This window comes from Vombatus ursinus, unplaced genomic scaffold (assembly GCF_900497805.2).
Source record: "Vombatus ursinus unplaced genomic scaffold, bare-nosed wombat genome assembly UNPS02010320.1, whole genome shotgun sequence".
NCBI lineage: Eukaryota > Metazoa > Chordata > Mammalia > Diprotodontia > Vombatidae > Vombatus > Vombatus ursinus.
In genome coordinates, this window is record NW_020950098.1 from 3,731,564 (window position 1) to 3,751,548 (window position 19,985).

At 37.6% G+C, this 19,985-nt stretch overlaps 1 protein-coding gene across 1 annotated transcript in view; it reads right to left on the minus strand.

The window, feature by feature from the left end:
• The window catches only part of HMGA2 (high mobility group AT-hook 2), a 199,699-nt gene that overhangs the window by 20,600 nt on the left and 159,114 nt on the right, over window positions 1–19,985 (minus strand). The window contains exon 4 of the mRNA XM_027854148.1: window positions 265–297. Coding sequence (XP_027709949.1) covers window positions 265–297 — 33 coding nt within the window. The remainder of the gene's footprint in view (window positions 1–264; window positions 298–19,985) is intronic.

Genomic DNA, 19,985 nt, shown 5'->3' on the forward strand with positions numbered 1-19,985 from the left:
AACTGTGACAGATTAAATGAATTTATATAGGCTCTACATTCTCTTCATACTATATCTCTTTAAATCTGAGGTATACCAATCTTATTAAAAGAAAATTTTTTAGTAACATTAACACCATCTGTTCTAAGAGACTAAATAGAAAAATATCAATTGAAAGGATTGTATGTATTATGTGGGAGTGGGGTAGAAAGGACAAATGTGGGAAGAAGTTACTTTCATTTCACTCCTAATAGTAATCAGAATTCATGATCATTCGTATCTTACCTGAGCAGGCTTCTTTTGAATCACTTGTTGTGGCTGGGAGAAAGAAAGGAAAAAAAGGCAGTGTTAAACTCATATGGGACAAAGGTAGGAATTATTTTGGCTAAATTTGTATAGTTACATATAAAGTTAAGAGGATACTTCAAGATTAAAATGATTCTTTATAAAACATCTAAGAGTCCAGCTACTAAGGCATACATAAACATTAGATGAATACAACTGAAAAACATTATTTACAGAGACAAATATAAATAAATAAATTAGAGAGATATTAATTTGCTTATGGTTGGGCTGTGCCAGCATAATAAAAATGACAATATTACTTAATTGCTTATAGATAAATTGCCACATCAATCAAACTACCAAAGTTTGCCTACTTACAAAGCCTACTAGGCAAAGCATAAAATATTCATCTGAAGGAACAAAAGGTCAAGAATCTTAAGAGAAACAATGAAAAAAGTGAGAAAGAAGACCTACTAGTAATAAGAGAAATGCTAACTAAAACAATTTTGTGGTTCTACCTTGCATTCATCAAATTGAGCAAAATGGCAAAAAAAGAAAATGACAACCATTTGAAAGGATCTGGGAAGACAGGCAGAAATGCACTATTGGAGTCACGAAACGGTCCACCCATTCTAAAAAGCAGTTTGGACTATCACTCCAAAGTCATGAAACTGTGCATACCCTTTCATGCAACAACATAACACCACTACTAAATTTACACCCTGGGCTGCTAGGTGGTGCAGTGGAAAGAGCACTGAGTTCAGATCTGGCCTCAGAAACGTAACATTCTGGGCAAGTCACTTAACCCCAATTGCCTCTTCAGAAAAAAAAAAAGATATATACCCCCATAAGGATGAAAGAAAGGATGCAGATGTACAAAAATACTTAGAGTAATTTTTTTCGTTGCCGTAGCACAGAACTGGAAGCAAAGTAGGTGCCCATCAGTTGGGGAATGGCTGAAAGAATTATCATACGTGAATGTAATGTACCATAAAAAATAAAGAAATGGTTGGGAGTACTCATATAAGACTGATGCGGAATGAAGTGAGTAGGTTCAGGGGAATAATTTTTTACAATAATAACAACATTGTAAAGAAAACAACCATGAAAGCCTTGAGAACCCTTATCGTTTCAATGATAAATCCTGATTCTAGAAGACTGATAATGATGCATGCACTCCTGGGCAGAGAGGTGATGGATTAGAGGTACAGAATGAGACATACATTTCCAGACAGATTGTGGATGAGCTATTTTTTTTCCTCTCAACTACATTATTTATTGCAAGGGAACAACTTTATAAGGGAGAATATGTATAGGGAGTAGAGAAGGCAATTAAAAGAAAAGAAGAAAAGAAAATCAGTAAATCATTAAAAATACACAGAAGGAAGTTCAGAAGGGGACACAGACAAGTAGGGCAATGTTGGAACTACTATGTTAAAAGATGAAAATTCACTGTCCTATGCAATCTTATTTTTCTATTCTTTGTGTGGGGAAATGTTTATATTTGTGAATGGTTTTCAAGTTTGCAATTTTAAAACAGGACAAATATTGAAAAGATTAAAACAATTCTACAAAAGAGTACTATGCAAATTAATAACAGTATATATGTACACATATATGTACACACATATATAGTATGTTGTTATTTTAAAGCATTTTCATATGTATCATCTCATTTGATCCTTACCACAAAATTGGTGGTACAAATGTGATTATCTTAGATGTCTGAGATGAGGAAATTAAGGCTCAGAGAGTTGAATGAATTGATTTCCCCAGAATTCGACTGTTATTGAGCAGTGGAGCCTAGGTAGCAGGGGTAATTAGGTGACACTGTTGGTAGTACTGGGCCTGGAGTCAGGAAGACTCATACTGAGTTCAAATCTGGCCTAACACATTTACTAGCTATGTGACCCTGGGCAAGTCACTTAACCCTGTTTGCCTCTGTTTTCTCACCTGTACAATGAGCTGGAGAAGGAAATGGCAAACCACTCCAGTATCTTTGCCAAGAAAACCCCCAAATGGGGTCATGAAGAGTCAGACACCACTGAAAAAACCGAACAACAACAATAACAGCAGAAACTAGATATCAATCCAGGTCTTTTTATTCCCATCCCCTGATATTTCTCTTGTTGTTTTTCATCCTTCGTTTTCAAGGAAGACCAATGACATAGCAACAGCTGATGGGTGATGTCTTGACTTGTGTGTGAATTGGATTTAAGTGAGGCAGAGTTGTGCAAAGTCTCTTCCAGAGTCATAGAAGTGAAGTCCAGTGGCAGGACAAAAATCAAGACAACTGGCAATGGCCCTGGATGCGATAAAATGACCATGGTATCAATAATGTCTGACCAAGCTCTAAGTGCTCCTCAGTGCTTCAGTCTGCTTCAGCCACCTTTATGGACACTGGAACAAATTGTCCTCATCCCCCATTTCACCAGGAGAAGAAGTCTTCACATGCTTGGGATAGTCATCTCCCTAACTCACCTATTTTTATTACAACTTGAAGAGACCCCATTTTAAACAACTTCTGATTAAAACTAGACAAGGCAGCCTATTTTTAAATAGAACTTGGGCTATAATTACTGAATTTGTTGACTTCCAGAACCATCTCTGAGTTTAAATATGAGCAGGCTAAATGATACCTATTCTAGTATGTATCTTGGTTTACACACCTAGTGAATATGGCTACTTTTGTGATTAAAACACTGGATTCCTAATGGATTTTCCAATATATCTCAAACCAGTTTTAAATAATTGGTTGAGGAAACAAGGGAGGCTTATGATAATGTTTTAAGCACTTTTTGGTTGCTTTTAAAAGAAATCTATTTAGGAATTAGTATTAGTCTGACTTGATTGTATCCCAAATAACTTACAGTTATTCTAATAAAAGCCCCAGTCCCACAATTTTTCTATGAGTGAAGATATCACTACAAATAGTGACTCACATTGATATAGCATTTAAAAAAGATATTAAAGCACTTTCCCCCACGACATTGCATGTACGTAGCTTATGTGTTACTATTGCATTTCCATTTTACAGATAAGGAAACTGGGGTTCAGAACAGTGATATAGAGGAAAGAATATTGATTCTACAGCCAAAAGAACTGGGTCTGAATTCTGGCTATGATACTCAGTGCCTACTCAATTTCCAGTATGTCATTCAACCTCCTTGGGCCTTGGTTTCCTCATTTATAAAATGAAGGAGTTGGATTAGATGGTCTTCGAGGATCCTTCTAGATCTATATCAAGTCACCCTATAAATGACTTGATCAAGTTGTTATTAGCAAAACCTGCATCTTTTGGCTCCAAATCTGGGGCAACAAATGCTTTTGTGGTGACATTGTTGGAAACAAAATGACTTCAGTTTTCCCAAATAAAGAGATACGGCTAAACATACCTCTTGTTCAAAGGATGAGACTCTCCTGTTCAATTTCTGTCCCTTAAGTAGTTACTTAATGATCTGCTGTTCTTAATAGCTAACATTTATCATTTGCAAAGCACTTTACAAAGCTTTTATCATTTTATCTTTACAATAACACTAGGAGGGAGGTGTTATTATTGCCATTTTACAGATGGGGAAACCGAGGCAGACAGGTTAAATGACTTCTCCAGGGTTACACAGCTAGGAAGTATCTGAGAGCAGGGTTTGAATTTAGGTCTTCCTGATTCTAGGTCCAGTATTTTGTCCCCTGTACCACCTAACTGCCTTACTAGTGTCTTCTAAAAAAAATCAAATCCAAAGTATCAAGGCTCAGTGAGCATGATTAAAAAGAAAAGTGGCAGGAGAATTGTATTCAGGTCTTTAAAAAAAATTCTTCTGGTATGCCCTTTTCTTTGCTTTAAATCATGGTGGAAAAGATATTCTGAAACCACACAGTTTGTGATGATGTCTTCTCCAGGTGGATGGTTTGCCCAGGGCTCATTAGAACTTTTCTACCCCTTAGGGCTCGAATGTTCTTGCCAAGAGATTAATTCATCTCAAAAGAGTCATTTGTAAGAATAGACTACATTGAGCCTTCAGTAACCTCCATCTCCGGCACTCCCCTCCCTCTTTCTCCTCTTGGTGATTACACCTGTACACATGTTTACTCTCAAACCACATCAAATCCACAGACATTCTTGCAGGCTGACTAGTTCCAACTGCTCAGAAATCCCCACATTTTTTTGGCTGTAGACTCTGCATTCATGTGACTCCTGCATGCTCTGTAGCTCAATGAAATCCTCTGAAAGAGCTGCCAACTCACCCAATTTTCCATGAATTAGGTCCTGACACTTCAATGAGGGGAAAGACAATGTCTGAAACGAGGCCAGCTCTGGCTCTCTGCCTAGTCTGCTCCAGTCCTCCTACCAGCTGCACTTCCACAGATCACTTCATACTTTTCAGACCACCAAACAAACAGACCCTTGAATACTTTCAATGCGGGTTGGGGTGACGGCTGCCAGTATGTTTTCCCAGCCTCTGGCACCCAATGGCTCCAGACTGTATCCAGAAAGTTGGTTGATTTTTTTTTTGTTTTTATTTTTATGAATGGCTTGGGCAGAGAACTTCAGACTGGATACTGCGGCCATTCATAAAAAGAGAAAGAAAAAAAATGACACTTCCACTGTCTGGAAACCTTTTGTGATACCAACCAAATTACAAGTCGCTATCTTTCCTAGGTTACTTAGTATCTTAGTCCTAAGTGTGTATACTGATACGCTAGTTGCCATTTAGGGTTTCTATCATTAGAAACATGTATGGGTCACTCTTCTTTGGATTCTTTTTAGGGAAGAATTGTATGACATTAGATGTAGATTTTATCATTTAAATGGTCCAAATGAAAAGCAAACAAGCCAACTTTTTTTTTTCATGTGCCCTACTAACTAAAGTTATTTTGTATATACATTTCCTATAGAGAACAGTCATTTACATTCAATGTCATGTTCATCCTTTCTTGACTGGGAGGACACAGGCCTTAGCATTGATTCTATTTTTTTCCATGTAAAGAAATTGAGGTATAGAACGAATATATGATGTTCAAGGTCAAACAGAGAATTGTTTAGTACACCAGGAGTAAAAATCAAATGTCCTGACTCCTACTCTTTTGCTCTCTACTATACCATCTTCCTAAGTTTTGTTAAAAAGGCAATTTTGATGAATGAATCATCAAAGGGGGTTGTTTTCTGTGTTCTGGATCCTCTGCCAACAAAGTTTTGCCTCCCTGTTTAAGTCCCCAGGGCAACTAGGTGGCACCATAGTGCACGGAGTGCAGGGACTGGAGTCAGGGAAACTCATCTTCCTCAGTTTAAATCTAGCCTCAAACACTTCCTAGCTGTGTGACTGTGGGCAAGTCACTTAACCTTGTTTGTTCAATTTCCTCATCTTTAAATGAGCTGGAGAAGGAAATGGTAAACCACTGCAGCTACTTTGCCCAAAAAAACAACAACAACCACAACCACCACCACCACCACCACAACAACAAAAACCCAAAATGAGGTCATGAAGAGTCAGACACGATTAGATGACAACAACAAGTTAAAACCCTGAGCTCCCTAAGTGTGGGTTAGTTGTGTTAAGAGGATCTCTGCAGGCTTTAAAATGTTTGAAATAGGACACCTCTTATCCAAATATCTGCTGCATTTCCATTTTTACCTTGGGGAGGGTAGATGTGAACAGAAATTCCCCTGGAACATAGATTTAGATGTCATAAAAAATGCAAAAAACCAAAGGATTTTGAAGGAAAATCCTTCAAAATTCGGAGAAAAATGGTGTTGACCAGAACTAAAAGACTCCATTCCACTGAATGTTTTTCATAAGGATTTCCCTATAACAGGAACAAAACTTTTCTAATGACCTGATCTCCATTGTACATTTTTTTCTCCGTTAGCTTCTACATTCAGCCAATTAGAGACAAATCTATAAATATGCCTTATCTTTCTTTATTGCTTGTGAAGAATACAAAATAATCTTTTGGATTATGAATAATAGGGTGCTGATGATAAAATCTACCAGGTTGCAAAGTAGTATGATCTATCTCTCCACCCACCATTTCCAAAATGAGCAAATTACAGAGAGAAGAATGAATAATGAGCCCAGTTTACATTGAACAAAACACCCTTCACCCCAGACATGTTACAACTACAGACCTGCTCGATATCCGCCAAAGCCAGACAGAGCTCACTGAGAAACAGCGAAACAGCTGAGAAAAAGTTTAAGGGGATCAGATAGATTTCTAAGATAATACACAAGGCCCTCCTTCTACAGGGGGAAAAATATTATGGAATTGCCATGGCCCACAGAGAAATCTGGCTTTTAAGTTTGCATCGAAAGACTCTTGTGTAGGAAGCTGGCCGCTACCCCTACCGAATAATAATGGGCTAGGCTACCTCAGCCCTCCTGGGAATCAAGCCTATGGTTCCAAGGAGTCTAGGTATTATAACGCTGATACTTAGATCACTAAGCCACCCTCTTGTAGCAGGTATTGAAAGAAAATCCTTTATGGCAAAGGCTTGAGACATAAGCAATTCATTTTAATATAAATGTAAACCTTGATTAAAAAGGACTTTGAATTGGCCTTTAGCAACTTAAAAGGATTTTTTTTTAAATGAGGGACAATATATAAGTGGCAAAATAAGACTAAACATCATACTTTGACCCTTTAAGAAACTAGCCCTTTAGTTTAGAAGAAACTGGCCCTTTAAACTAAAAATAATGTAGCTAGCTCTCTGGGCTTTTTTGAAAGTAGCAAGATTTTAATCTAATTATTTCCTTTGTTTTTTGGCAGTCGTTATCGTAACACTGGTAGCAGGTGGGGTTTCAAAGCTTTGTTTTCAGAATCATATGTGACTTTGGTGATGAATTTGAGCAAATATTACTTTTTTTTTTAACTGCTTGCTTCATATTGTAGTGGTAATAGTGCCCAGGATGTGTTTTCCCTTCACTCTCTTTGCCTTGGGCCATTAAAAATATATAAAAAAAACATTAAAATATTTTTAAAAATTAAAAAAGGCATAAATGATATTTTGAAATGAATGCTACATTGGGGGAGGGGAAAGCCATTTACTTCTCCAGTGCACAGCCTAAAATAATCTTAGAAAATGTTTTAAAATGAAAAAAAAAATCCTCACACAACAGTTGGCCCTTGGAATTTATTTTCTACAGTATGAGAAGTTCTATTCACTAGGATTGAAGTCATTGTGTATACTGTTTTCTTTCTGCTTACTTCACTCTGCATATCAGTTTATATAGGTTCTCCCTGCTTCTCCGAATTATTCATATTCAATATTTTTTATCGCACAGAAATTTTCATGACATTGACATAGTAAAATTCTTTTTAGTTATTACCCAGTTGATAAACACTTATTTTGTTTCCAGACCTTTGTTACCACAAAAAATGCAACTAGGAAGTCTTTAGTATAGATGGAATCTTTCTGTCTTTGACCTCCTTGGGGATGATGCCAAGCAGTGGTCTCTCTGGGTCAAAAGTTATGGTCATTTTGTTGTTTAGTCATTTTTCAGTCATGTCCAGCTCTTCATGACCCCTTTAGGGTTTTGGGTTTTTTTTTGGCAAAGATACTGGAGTGGTTTGCCATTTCCTTCTCCAGCTCATTTTACAGAAGAGGAAAATAAGGCAAACGGGGTTAAGTCACTTGCCCAGGGTCACACAGCTAGTAAGTGTCTGAGACCAGGTCTTTCTGACCCCAGCTCCCTGAGCTCAATCAACTGTGCCACTTAACTGCCCATTATTGTTGTTATTCAGTTATATCTGACTCTTTTGTGACCCCGTTTGGATTTTTCTTGGCAAAGACAATGGAGTGGTTTGTGGTTTCCTTCTCAGGTCATTTTACAGATGAAGAAACTGAGGCAAACAGAGTTAAATGACTTGCACAAGGTCACACAGCTAGTACACGTCTGAGGCTGAATTTGAACTCAGGTCTTCTTGATTACGGGCCTGGCCCTCTATCCACTGTGCCACCTAGCTGCCATGGTCATTTTAGTCACTTTTTTAAAAAAAAGCATAATTTCAAATTACTTTCCTAAATGGTTGGCCCAAACCACATTTCTACCAAAGATACAATAGTGTGCCTGTCTTCCCACAACCCTTCCAGCATTGTCTATTTTAGTCTTTTGTCATTTTTGCCATTTTTCCTAGATGTTAGAGAAGTGAAATCTTGCAGTTGTAATTTGTATTTCTCTTATCATGATTTGGAGCAATCTTTCCTATTGTTAGTAGTTTGTAATTATTCTTTTGAAAATAGTTTGTTCCTATCCCTTAACTACTTATCTATGAAGTTAACAATTAATTTGGTCAAATTCAATTCATTCAATAAGCATTTATCAAGCACATCTCAGGAAGTGCCTACTAGATGCCAGGCACTGGGGAAACCAAAAGAGACAAAAGACAGTTCCTGTCCTCAAGGAGCATATAATCTAATGGGACAGACAATAAGCAAACAGATATGTATAAACAAACTATACACAAGACAAATAAGAAATAATTATGAGAGGAAAGGCTCTAGAATTAAGAGGAGTTGGGAAACGCTTCCTGTAGAAGATACATACTACAAGGCATTGCAGAAAGTGCTGGAGACATGCAGACAAAAATTAAAGTAATCACCGTCCTTAAAGAATTTCTTGATTTAGACATGTAAATATAAAGAACAGACAAAGTAATTGATGGGAGTTGTCATCAGAAGCCCCATAGAAGCACCTCCGAATTTAGCCTTGAAGGGAAGATTCCAAAAGCTAAAGGTGGAGAGGGAGCATTCCTGGGTAAGTCACTTAACTTCTGTATGCCTCAGTCTTCTCATCTGTTAAATGGGGGTAATAATAGTATTTACCTCCCAAGGTTGTCATGAGGATAAAATGTGGTAACATTCATAAAGGGGGCAGCTAGGTGGTACAGTGGATAGAGCACTGGCCTTGGAGTCAGGAGGACCTGAGTTCAAATCTGGCCTCACTTACTAGCTGTGTGACCCTAGGTGAGTCACTTAAACCTGATTGCTTAAAAAAAAAAAAGATAGCATTTGTAAAGCACTTTTCAAACCTCAGAGCAATATAGAAATGCCATCATTATTATTTTTATCATCACCATTACCACCACCATTATTATCATCACCATCATCATTCTAGGCAGAGGCAATGGAGGCAGAAAATAAAATGTCATGTGTGGGGAAAAGCAAGTAAGGCAGTTTGGAGTGTAGAGTTTGAGGGGAGAGTGATTTGAAATAAGTCTAAAAAGGTTAGTCAAAGTTTTCAGGTTAGATATGTCGATGCAATTCACATGTCTTTCAGTTTCTGTGAGAGGTAACTTTTGAAAATCAATAACCAATTAATCAATGTAAAAGGTGCTAAGTTGGTGAATGTTGAGATTTAAGTCTTTCATTTATCAAGGACAGAGCTCAGTGATGGGTAGGGGCAGAGGCACTGCTCGAATCAAGAGCCTTTTACGTTCAAATAGAAGAGTATTCTTTTCCATTTTAGTGACATGGCAGTACAGCATCAATGACTCATTCCATGACCTCCCCACTAGGCACATAAATCAATAGACATAGCTGTAACTCCTTGTGGTCTGTCCCCTAGTTGAAACTTACTTTATCCTAGGTTCCAAAGCTTTGACTTACACAAAAAGTTTGTAATATCCTGCTATAAATCTAAATGCCCCTTGAACTTGTAGTCTCTTTCCTACTTTATTCCTCTCTTTTCCATCCCAGATACACACACACACACACACACACACACACACACACACACACACATTATTTTTATTTAACCAAGAGCCATCCATGGAGTGAAGGTAGGGTAGGATATACGACTAGCTCCAGTGTTCTGCCTCATCTCATGTCTTCTCTTCCTATACATCATAGTTGTCTCCATGACACTCTGTCTGACCTTCTCTTGTTCTAGCCCCAGGCCCTCCTGCTATCCACCCCTTCTGGGATACTGGATGTCTGAAATCATCTACAGCAAGACAAATCCCTTTTGTTCATATATTCAGGAAACCTCAAGAATGAAATATCTAACAGCTAATTTAATTTCAGGGTAAAGTCAGCATGCAATTATCAGCATTAATGGAGGGGGAAGAGGTCTGGGAAAGCTAAAATAGCAAATAATTAAAAAATGATTTGTATTCAGCTTTGGGGTGTGTTTTAATACTTGAATTTGAATATACTGTGTCTGACATTGAGGGAATTCATTGCAGACAAAATGATGGAGCTGCACTGAAAACAATCCAGAGCTCCTTGCTCTTTCTTCTTAGAAACTTTCTTAGTTAGAACTTAGAAACTTACACAATTTTCTCTTAGATTGATATTCAAGTTACTGTAGCTTCTCAGAGACCTTCTCAACAGCTGGTGATGAGATTAAGCACTTGGTTTTTAAAACGATTCTTTATATTCAATTCAATTCAATTCTGCTTAAATATGTGGGCAAGGTTAGGCCATATGGGCTTAAATATATAAGAAAGGTTAGGCCATATGGGCTTTAATATATGGGCAAGGCTAGGCTATATGGGCTTGCTTTAATATATGGACAAGGCTAGCCCACGTGGGCTTTACTTATGGGCAAGGCTAGCCCATGTGGCCATTAATATATGGGCAAGGCTAGCCCATGTGGGCTTTAATATATGGGCAAAACTAGCCCATATGGACTTTAATATATGGGCAAGGACAAGACAGCTATTGCTCATGAAAGAGCTTATATTTTAACAAAGGGGAGGATACAACATGTACATGAATCACAAGAAGCAAAGTAATTTGAAAAGTCAGAGTGTACTAATAATTGCTAGAGGAGGTAACATCTGAGGCAAGCCTTAAAGGAGAAAAATTTAGAAAAGTAAAATGGAGTGGAGTGGGAGGGAGGGGTACGTTGCAGACATGGGAGATGATTGGAGTGAATGCACTGAGTCATTCAAAGCATACAGAAGGGGATGAAGAACCAATAACTGTTATTAAATAGATTAAGTGGTGTCTTTGAGCAAGGTAAAAAGCAAGAACTCAAGACAGCACTAAGAAGAAAACCTGAAAGGATTTGCTAGCAATAAATAACAATGACAGCCATCTTCTCTGAGATGGAATGGAAACACATTTATTAAGCATGGGAAAGATAAAAAGAAAAGTGAGAGACAGCCTCCCTTGGTTTCAAGGAATGCATATTCTTCTCAAGGCTAGCCATAGGAAGAGATCAAGAACAAGACAGAAAAACCCAGTGGTTCTTAGGATACAAATATATACAAATACATACATATGTATATATATGTGTGTGTGTGTATGTATGTATATGTATATGTATGTATGTGTGTGTACACACACACACACACACACAGATATAAAGGAAAGGGATATTTTTGGGCATGTAGAAGTCAGAAACTCTATAATCAGTGTCTACCAATGGCCAGATGGGGCATCTCTAAGAAGATGTTGACGCTACAAGATATTCAGAGTGTATCAATGCCAGAGCTTTTGAAACATGGCTCTAGGATGACTGGCATCATTACTTCCTTTTTCCTTTACTTCCTTTTACTATCCTTTTTCCAAGGTATTCTTAATTTGGAAATTACCCTGCCCTCTAGTGGTGGGAGGTCTGAATGTAGATCATAAACCAAGCAACGATATCCAGTTAGTGGCAATTCTCCATTTACACAAGTAAAAATCTGTGTTGGGTCATAAGTTCTTTCCCCTGTGCCTCATGTGTGCAGTTAGATGATGACTGTGCTGTGTGTGTATACATGCAGCCACGGATGGTTGCAATTTGACAGTAACATCTGGCCCTTATAGTGCAAAGGAGATTTTGTAGTGTTCTGTACAAAGTCTCATACAAAGTGATAAATCTATGGGGAGTTTTGGCAAAACCTGTGGAATTTCTGTTTGGTGTGGGGGTTGGGGCAAAGGGAAGTGTTCTTTATTTTCTATTTTACTCAGTCTTACTCTTAAACTTTAATATAAAAGACAGAATTTGGATTATTCTAAAAGTATTTATTGGATTATTATATCAAACTTCCCTGGCTGCTGTTAGATCCCACTTTTTAAAAATAGCAAACATTTGTGATGTTGAAATATGAGAGCAGCTGCAATTTGTTTACTTAGTGCCTATTAGATTTAGCCTATGGCCACCAGAGGTATCATTTTGGACAAATTCAGGGTGCCTGCAGTTTTGCATCTTTTTTGTTTCAGAAACATGAAGAAGGAGGGAGGTATCAGATCATCCAGTATGACTGACCCACGGATTTGGCTGGGAGTCTGAACAACGTATCAACCAAAATTGCACTGTTCTAATTAACTGCAACACTGAAAAATTAAGTTTTCTATTCATAAATGTGGTTGGCTTATGTATAAATATAAATCATGGCAGTTTATGTTGAAGGCACTAAGGAAGAAAAAGAAGAGAGAAAACACCATATTCAAATTAAGAGAAAGATGAAGTTACAACTTAAAAAATTCTATCCCTGATATACAAACATCTCAAAGAGAAATAAAAAGTTATTGATTAGAATAAGACAAATGTACAATTTTAGTTTATTGTGATTTACCATTGAGTAATTGAGCAGACGCAGCATCAAACACAAAAAGTTACACAATGAGGAAAACATTGTAGGAAAGAATATAGGAAGATTTCTCATAATGGAGGAAATAAGAAAGTGGGGAAAATGTGTAGAGACTTTCACAAAGGGAAGAAGTGTAAGCTTATGGAAGATATATGAACAGAGATTTGGAAGAACAATTGGTGTAAGAAAAGGAAAACAACTCTTCCCCACTGAAGAGTAATCTAAAACACTTGTATATCTTTATTTCCTTCAAAAAGCTTAATTGGAAATTGAAAGATTCTAATTAAGTTTCAAATAAAAATCAGACATGGAAAGCAGTTGTGGGGTCAGTGTTATTAAACTCATAGCATCAAAGTTGTTTTTCAACTTGCTGCTGAATTACAGCAATGAAACAGATATTTTTATTTTGAAGTAGATGACTGTGGTTTGGGGAGCATGGACACAAAGCATTCTGAAGGGAGTAGTCATGCACAGGTGGGGCAAAGGATACATGATCTCAAGAGTCTTTTCATCTTAATTGTTTATGATTCTCCATTATGGTTTTTTATGTTTGCCCTTAGGCAAAGAGGCCAACTGGGAATCAAGAAATTATTGCTGGTTCAGAGTAAAAGAAAGGGTTAATTTGTTCCTGCCCCCATCCTCCTGTTTATTGAAACAGTCCATTTCCAAAGTTGATCAAATTTAGTTACTAGTTTTCTTCATAAATTTCTTTTAAACTCTATGTAACAATTCAGTTGGCTAACTTTGCCTTTGCACATTGCAACAACATCAAAGGAAAAATAATAAAGATTTGAAATACTCTGGCACTGTTTAGGGGAAATAAAATATTTTATGTATACATGTTAGGCTATAGTCAAAATCCAAACTCAGGCTAATGTCAACTTTAGTCAGGAGTTCTGGCTAATGTTCAATCTTGATCTAACAAGCAGACCTATAACACAGTTAACATGAAATTAACATTATTAGAGATGAGCGATTATTAGCTCTTCAAACATATGTGTAATGCTTTTCTAATCTCACTTAACAAATAATGCTTGTTCTTTCTAAGATTTAACATAAAAACCATCTAATAGTAATATGAATTGGAATTTGTATGTAAGCCACACACAATCATTCTCACGTATATTTTTATAATAAAAGAAATCATGAAACGTTGAAAAAGAGCTATTTCACTCCCAATGCTTCCCAGTCCGTGATTATATTTCTTTTTTTGATCATACGTGTCCAGTAACAGCATTTAATGAATTGTTTTGATTTTGATAACATTTATTCTGGTCCTTTCATTAAATTTAAACTATAATAGCAACATCACCAACAACTTTTTCCAAGATGAATTCAGCAGTTACTATTTCCCAAGCTTCTTTATTTTATTTTATTTTTTTTTTTTGCTTTTTTGGTGAGGCAATCGGGGTTAAGTGACCTGCCAGGGTCACACAGCTAGTAATTGTCATGTGTCTGAGACTGGATTTGAACTCATGTCCTCTTGACTCTAGGGTCAGTGCTCTATCCATTGTGCCACCTAGCTGCCCCTCCAAGCTTCTAGAAGAGCTACATATGAAATATAAATCTAAGAAAGAGAATTTGAGATTTCAAATATTGCTTTCTGACTGAAGTTAATCTTAAGAAAGGATTGATAACGCTCACATCAACTGAAATGAAAGAGTAAGACAACTACATTTTAGGGATGTGACATTTAATGGTACAATTGCATATTGTTTACAGGGGCTAGAAATAGATACTTCATTTCAGAAAGTTCTATGATACTAGACTATGTTAGATAAACTTTGATATTTTGACTTCACAGCACTTTTTTGGCACTGGCTTAAGGCTGAAAAGAGAAGTCTAGCTTGTTACTTTGGAGCACTATCTTTTCATCCCATGATATATTAAATATGGCACAACAATCCAGGGGTGGGGAACCTTCCAGGCCATATGCAGCCCTCTAGGTCCTCAAGTGTGTCCCTTTGACTGAATCCAAACTTCACAGAACAAATCCCCTTAATAAAAGGATTTGTTCTGTAAAACTTGGACTCAGTCAAAAGGCCGTACCCAAGAGGCCACAGGTTTCCTGCCCCTGGAACCCTCTGACTCTCTAAATAACTACTGAAGAAAATGAGCTCTCTTCTTACTGTTCTCACAATTAAATCAGTTTCAAGGCATCTCATTCAAGAGATATCTCCTTTCTAGCCCTTCCCTCAAGTTTTTTTTTTTCCTGGAATTAATATTTTTTTCTCTGCTGCTCTCTAGAATTCATAGACTGAAAATTTTCCATTCCTCTTTCTGAAAATCAAATGCTTGAATCATCTGGTCTCCAAAAACTAAAATTCTGATTGTTTCCCATTCTGATTGAGCTTCAATAAGCCGTCCTGTGGCTATGTTTTAGCCCAAATCCTTGTGAGCTATATTCTGAGACAAAAATTTTTCCCACCTTGGTCTCTCTGAAAATGGAAGAGTCTAAAACAACTTGTGTGATCTAAACAACTTTGTAATGTTATCATTCAGGATATTCCAAAAAGTCATTCTTCATACTACCACTTTGTGATGACATTCACAGCAACAAATACATGAAATAATAATAATGATGACAATGACCCTTGGTTTACGATGTGATTTCCTCATAATGAATCAGTAAGGTAGGTTCTACAATTAAATTGGAAAATTGAGGTTCCCTGAGGTAGCCCAAGGCCACACTACTATATGTACTAGATATTTGGCCTAAATTTAGGTTTTCTTTCCCCAAACTCAGTGCTTATTCCATCACCCCATCTCTATTCATTCTTTTCTCCCCCATGATCCCACCCCTTTTATAATGATCTAAAAGGAAGATCTTAAGAATTTTTCAACTTAGACTTGGTGCTAGAGATAATTTTTTTATGGATGATGCTATATAAACTATATAGCTACTATGTAAGTATCTAATAATTGCCACTCTCTTCTGTTATCTTAGATCTTTATCCCTCCTTCTCCTCTCCACTTATGTTCTCTCTCTCTCTCCCTCTCTCCTTCTTCCTTCCTTCCTTCCTTCTTTTCCAATAAATATTTAGTTTAAACTAGAAATATTATAACTGGAAGGAATACAATCCTTTGTAAGAAAGGGAAATTTTGTCAATCAGAAAAATGACAATTATGCATGTGTATTTTAGCTTAAAGAGGTTTTGTTAAGTTTTTGATTATTTTTGAAGGTGTTTCAACTTGGTTTTTCAGAGTTAACCAGCATTGGAAAACTGCTCCCAAAAGAACACTATGCAGTAATGGAATTTATTGTCAAAGAGTTTCAGTTAATCAGTTGATTTCATTGACAGTCCCTTTGGGATGGATAGAAACTCTCATTATCATAGCTTGAGAAATGGGGATACCAAATGATAAAAATGGTATGTGCAAAATCTCATGGCAGAGGAGATAATTCTTGTGTTTTCTTTTCTTTTCTCCAGGCATTTTGGGGTTAAGTGACTTGCCCAGGGTTACACAGCTAGTAAGGGTCAAGTGTTTGATCTGAGGCCACATTTGAACTCAGGTCCTTCTGACTTCAGGGCTGGTGCTCTACCCACTGTACCACCTAGCTGCCCCAGAGGAGATAATTCTTGATCTCACCTGAACCTACTTGTTCTCACCATTTTTCTGTCAAGAGTTAAAGGGCTCCAGGACAGGTGAGGTTATATCTTAGCATTCCCCATTTGTTTTTTGGTTAATTCAAGTGCAACCCACAAAAATTTATATATGGGGTATGTGTTTCAACTCTTTATTCTTTTCATGTTCTTAGAAAAATCTGAGGACAAATCAATTTCAGTTAAGAGGGTGAATTTCACCTTACTATATGCATTCTACTATCACAGTTAACACTTTCCTTTGGTTTTCTTATGTTTATCATTGTCTCTATTTGATCATGTTGAGAATGTTAGCCATGAAATCTAAAGCATCCACCAAAGGGAATACAAAAGATATTTTTATACCTTTGACTACAGAAACAGAGAAAATGAGCCCCAGAAATCACTTTAGCCATGGGAATCCTGGGCACTAATTAGGTGGGAGAAAAACAATATTCTATTGTTCATGACCAGAGTTAAAAGAGTATAGAGAGTTCTCTTTGGGTACCCTTCTCCCTACTCCTTTTATGGTGCATACCCCATCACTTTTTCTGGTAAGCAAACCATTCCCAATGACCTTGTGAAAACTTAAGCACGCCTAATTATTTTCTACCTGCTTCTGCCTATGTGTAGTTTATCGCTAGGGTTAGTCTTTTCGGTTGGTTGTTGAATCAGAACTTGGTGTATATTCCTGTAAATGGAGGTTTGGCACATATGCAAAGTGCTTAGATGTCAGCTCTTCATGCAAAGAGGGTGGGGGCCTGCTTTCAGGAGAGTTGTGATGACTTGTAAGGGATGCATCTTGGAGAGACATGTGAAATATAGACTTCTGTAACTGGTTCCAGTCTGCTAACCACATGGTGAATGGGGGGGGGGGGCGCTTTTTGGCTGCAAAAGCTTTCAAAAGACCTTGGCTGGCTTCCACCATGTCTCTCTTACCTTAGCCTTTTTATCTCTTCTGTTCATAGTTGGACTCCTTTGCTGACAGCATCCAGTGAGAAGAGAGGCCTCATTGAGGCCATGTGGCCCCAAGAAATAGGCCTTTGTCCTAGACTTCTGCATTTGTTCGTTTTCATTTTAGGTGAAAATTGTGGAGCCTCCCACCTTGTGAATCTGGAGTATACATCGGCATCCTGACATTCTAGAGTCTAGGTTCTGTAGCCAGTCAAGTATTAGTGCCCCAAGGACAAAGAAACAATCTTTGGAAATGACCTGTGGGACCCAGGCCAGGATAACTGATATGAAGACTCATCTGGCAGGTCAGACTATCTTTACGTATTGATTTGGTGGAGTAAATGCTATGTAGGAACTGAGCTAAGAATGATGCTTCTGCTGCCCCTCCACCTCCAGAGACTGAGGTGATCTAGCCTCACATGGGGTCGTGACCTGCAGTTTAAGAACCACCAAAGGGGTCAGGAGTTGAAAAAGTTTAAGAATCTCCGATCTAGGAGAGAGTATGCCCCTGAGGTTTTGGGGGTGAATGTATGTCCATTTGTTCTTGCTATATCTTCAAAGTAAGCATCCCCTTGTAAAAGTTAATTGTTGTGAAGTAGTTAACTTGGGTGCAAGTTATTAGCACCTAATGATGGAACATCCCTGGTAAGGGCTAATGCTTGGTATTTGACCAGTCTATGCTCAATAGAGATAAAATATGAAATAGCTAATTAGCAGAACTGATAAACTATTATGTCTTTTTTTTTTTTTGCTTTTTGGTGAAGCAATCAGGGTTAAGTGACTTGCCCAGGGTCACACAGCTAGTAAGTGTCAAGTGTCTAAGACTGGATGTGAGGTTAGGTCCTCCTGACTCTAAGGCTGGAGCTCTATCCACTGTGCCACCTAGCTGCTCCAAACTATTGTGTCTTGATGAGGCTTACTGATAGCCTCCTAGAAGATTTTAACTTGGTTATAGGGAGAGTCTCTGAAACCTGTGTAAATCATTCTGTTAATATACATTATGATTCTCTTATACTTATCACTGATTTCTCTGTGGAAATAAAATGACCTCTCCTATACCTGATTCATAGTGTGTATTGAGTACCTCTTTTATTCCCTTCTCCATTCCTTTTTTGGGGGAAACCCTAGACTAGATCTCAAAATAGAATTGCCTACAGAGTAACCACAGTGTGGGTGAACAGCCAATGAATGTGACAATTGAGGAGGTTACTTCTTCTATTGAGAAGTCTGGCTTCCCTTAGAGCCAAATTCTGGGCAAACGGTGATGGCAGGTAAGATTGGTGCACATTGCCAATCCCTGTGGCTTTCACTGAAAGGCACCTACCTTATCATCTTGCTAAAGGGGCAAGTATATTCCTGCCCCACATACAGAGAGCTGACTAAGAGAGGGGTCTTGTGAAGCAGTATTTGTCACTTACCTCTCCTACTCTCAATCTGGCCATTTTTTACCACTATATTCATCAGTGAGTCAGGGGATAAGCATTTACTTTGTGATAGCCACTGCGCTAAGCATCACAGATACACCGAAAGGCAAAAAAATCATCCTTACCCTCAAGGAACTCACATTCTAATGGGAGAGACAACATGTAAACAACTACATACAAACAAGAAATATACAAGGTAAATCAGAGGCCATTTCTTACAGAAATGGGATTTCAGTTGAGATCAAAGGAGTCCAGGAAAGCCAGAAGGGGAAGACAAGGATAAAGAGCATCTCAAGCATGGGTCACAGCCAATGAAAATTCATGGAGTGCCTTCTTTGAAGAACGGCAAGGAGGCCAGTGATTTATAAGAAGAGGAATAAAGTGCAAGAAGATTGGAAAAAATAGAAAAGGTACCACATATGAAGGGCTTTAAAAGTCAAACAGGGGATTTTATATTTGATCCTGAAGGTGATAGAGAGCCAATGGAGTTTACTGAATTGATGAGTGACATGGTCACACCTGCACTTTAGGAAGATCATTTTGATAGCTGAGTAGATAACTATGTCTCTCTCTTTCACATAGACATTTTTAAAATTTAACAAACACTGAGACAAAACTTTACTGATGGTGACCCAAAAGATATCTTTTCTAATCATTACTTGGATAAATGCTTGGGTCCTTACAACCTTTCCTTTCAAATATAAACCCTTGGCTTTCAAGACAATACGCTCCCGGGGCTGTGATGTGGCATGAGTGGATAGAGCAGCAGCCCTGGAGTTAGGAGGACCTGAATTCAAATGTGACCTCATTAACTAGCTGTGTGACCCAGATTACTTCCAAAAGGGAAAAAAGACTATATACTCCCCTGTTTATATATTATGTGAGTATTATTTTTGCATCCATTTTTCAAAGCCAAAAATGTTAAAGGCATAGTAGGGTTTAATATAATTTAAACAAGAGAAGTACACTTGAAAGTCATATACCTATATTCCAAGATAACTATATTATCTGCTAAGTAGTAGGATCAAGAAATTAACATTTTTGAAGAACACTACTTATTACATATTTGACTGAAAAGTTGACTCTTTGGTTTGTCACTGTGTGCATGTGTGTGTGTATGTATGTGTGTGTGTGTGTGTGTGTGTACATATGTATGTACTTGTACCCTTGAGTGTAACAAACTACACAAATTACACAATTTGGTGAAATGCAAGAGAAGTGCAATAAAAGAGACAGAAGG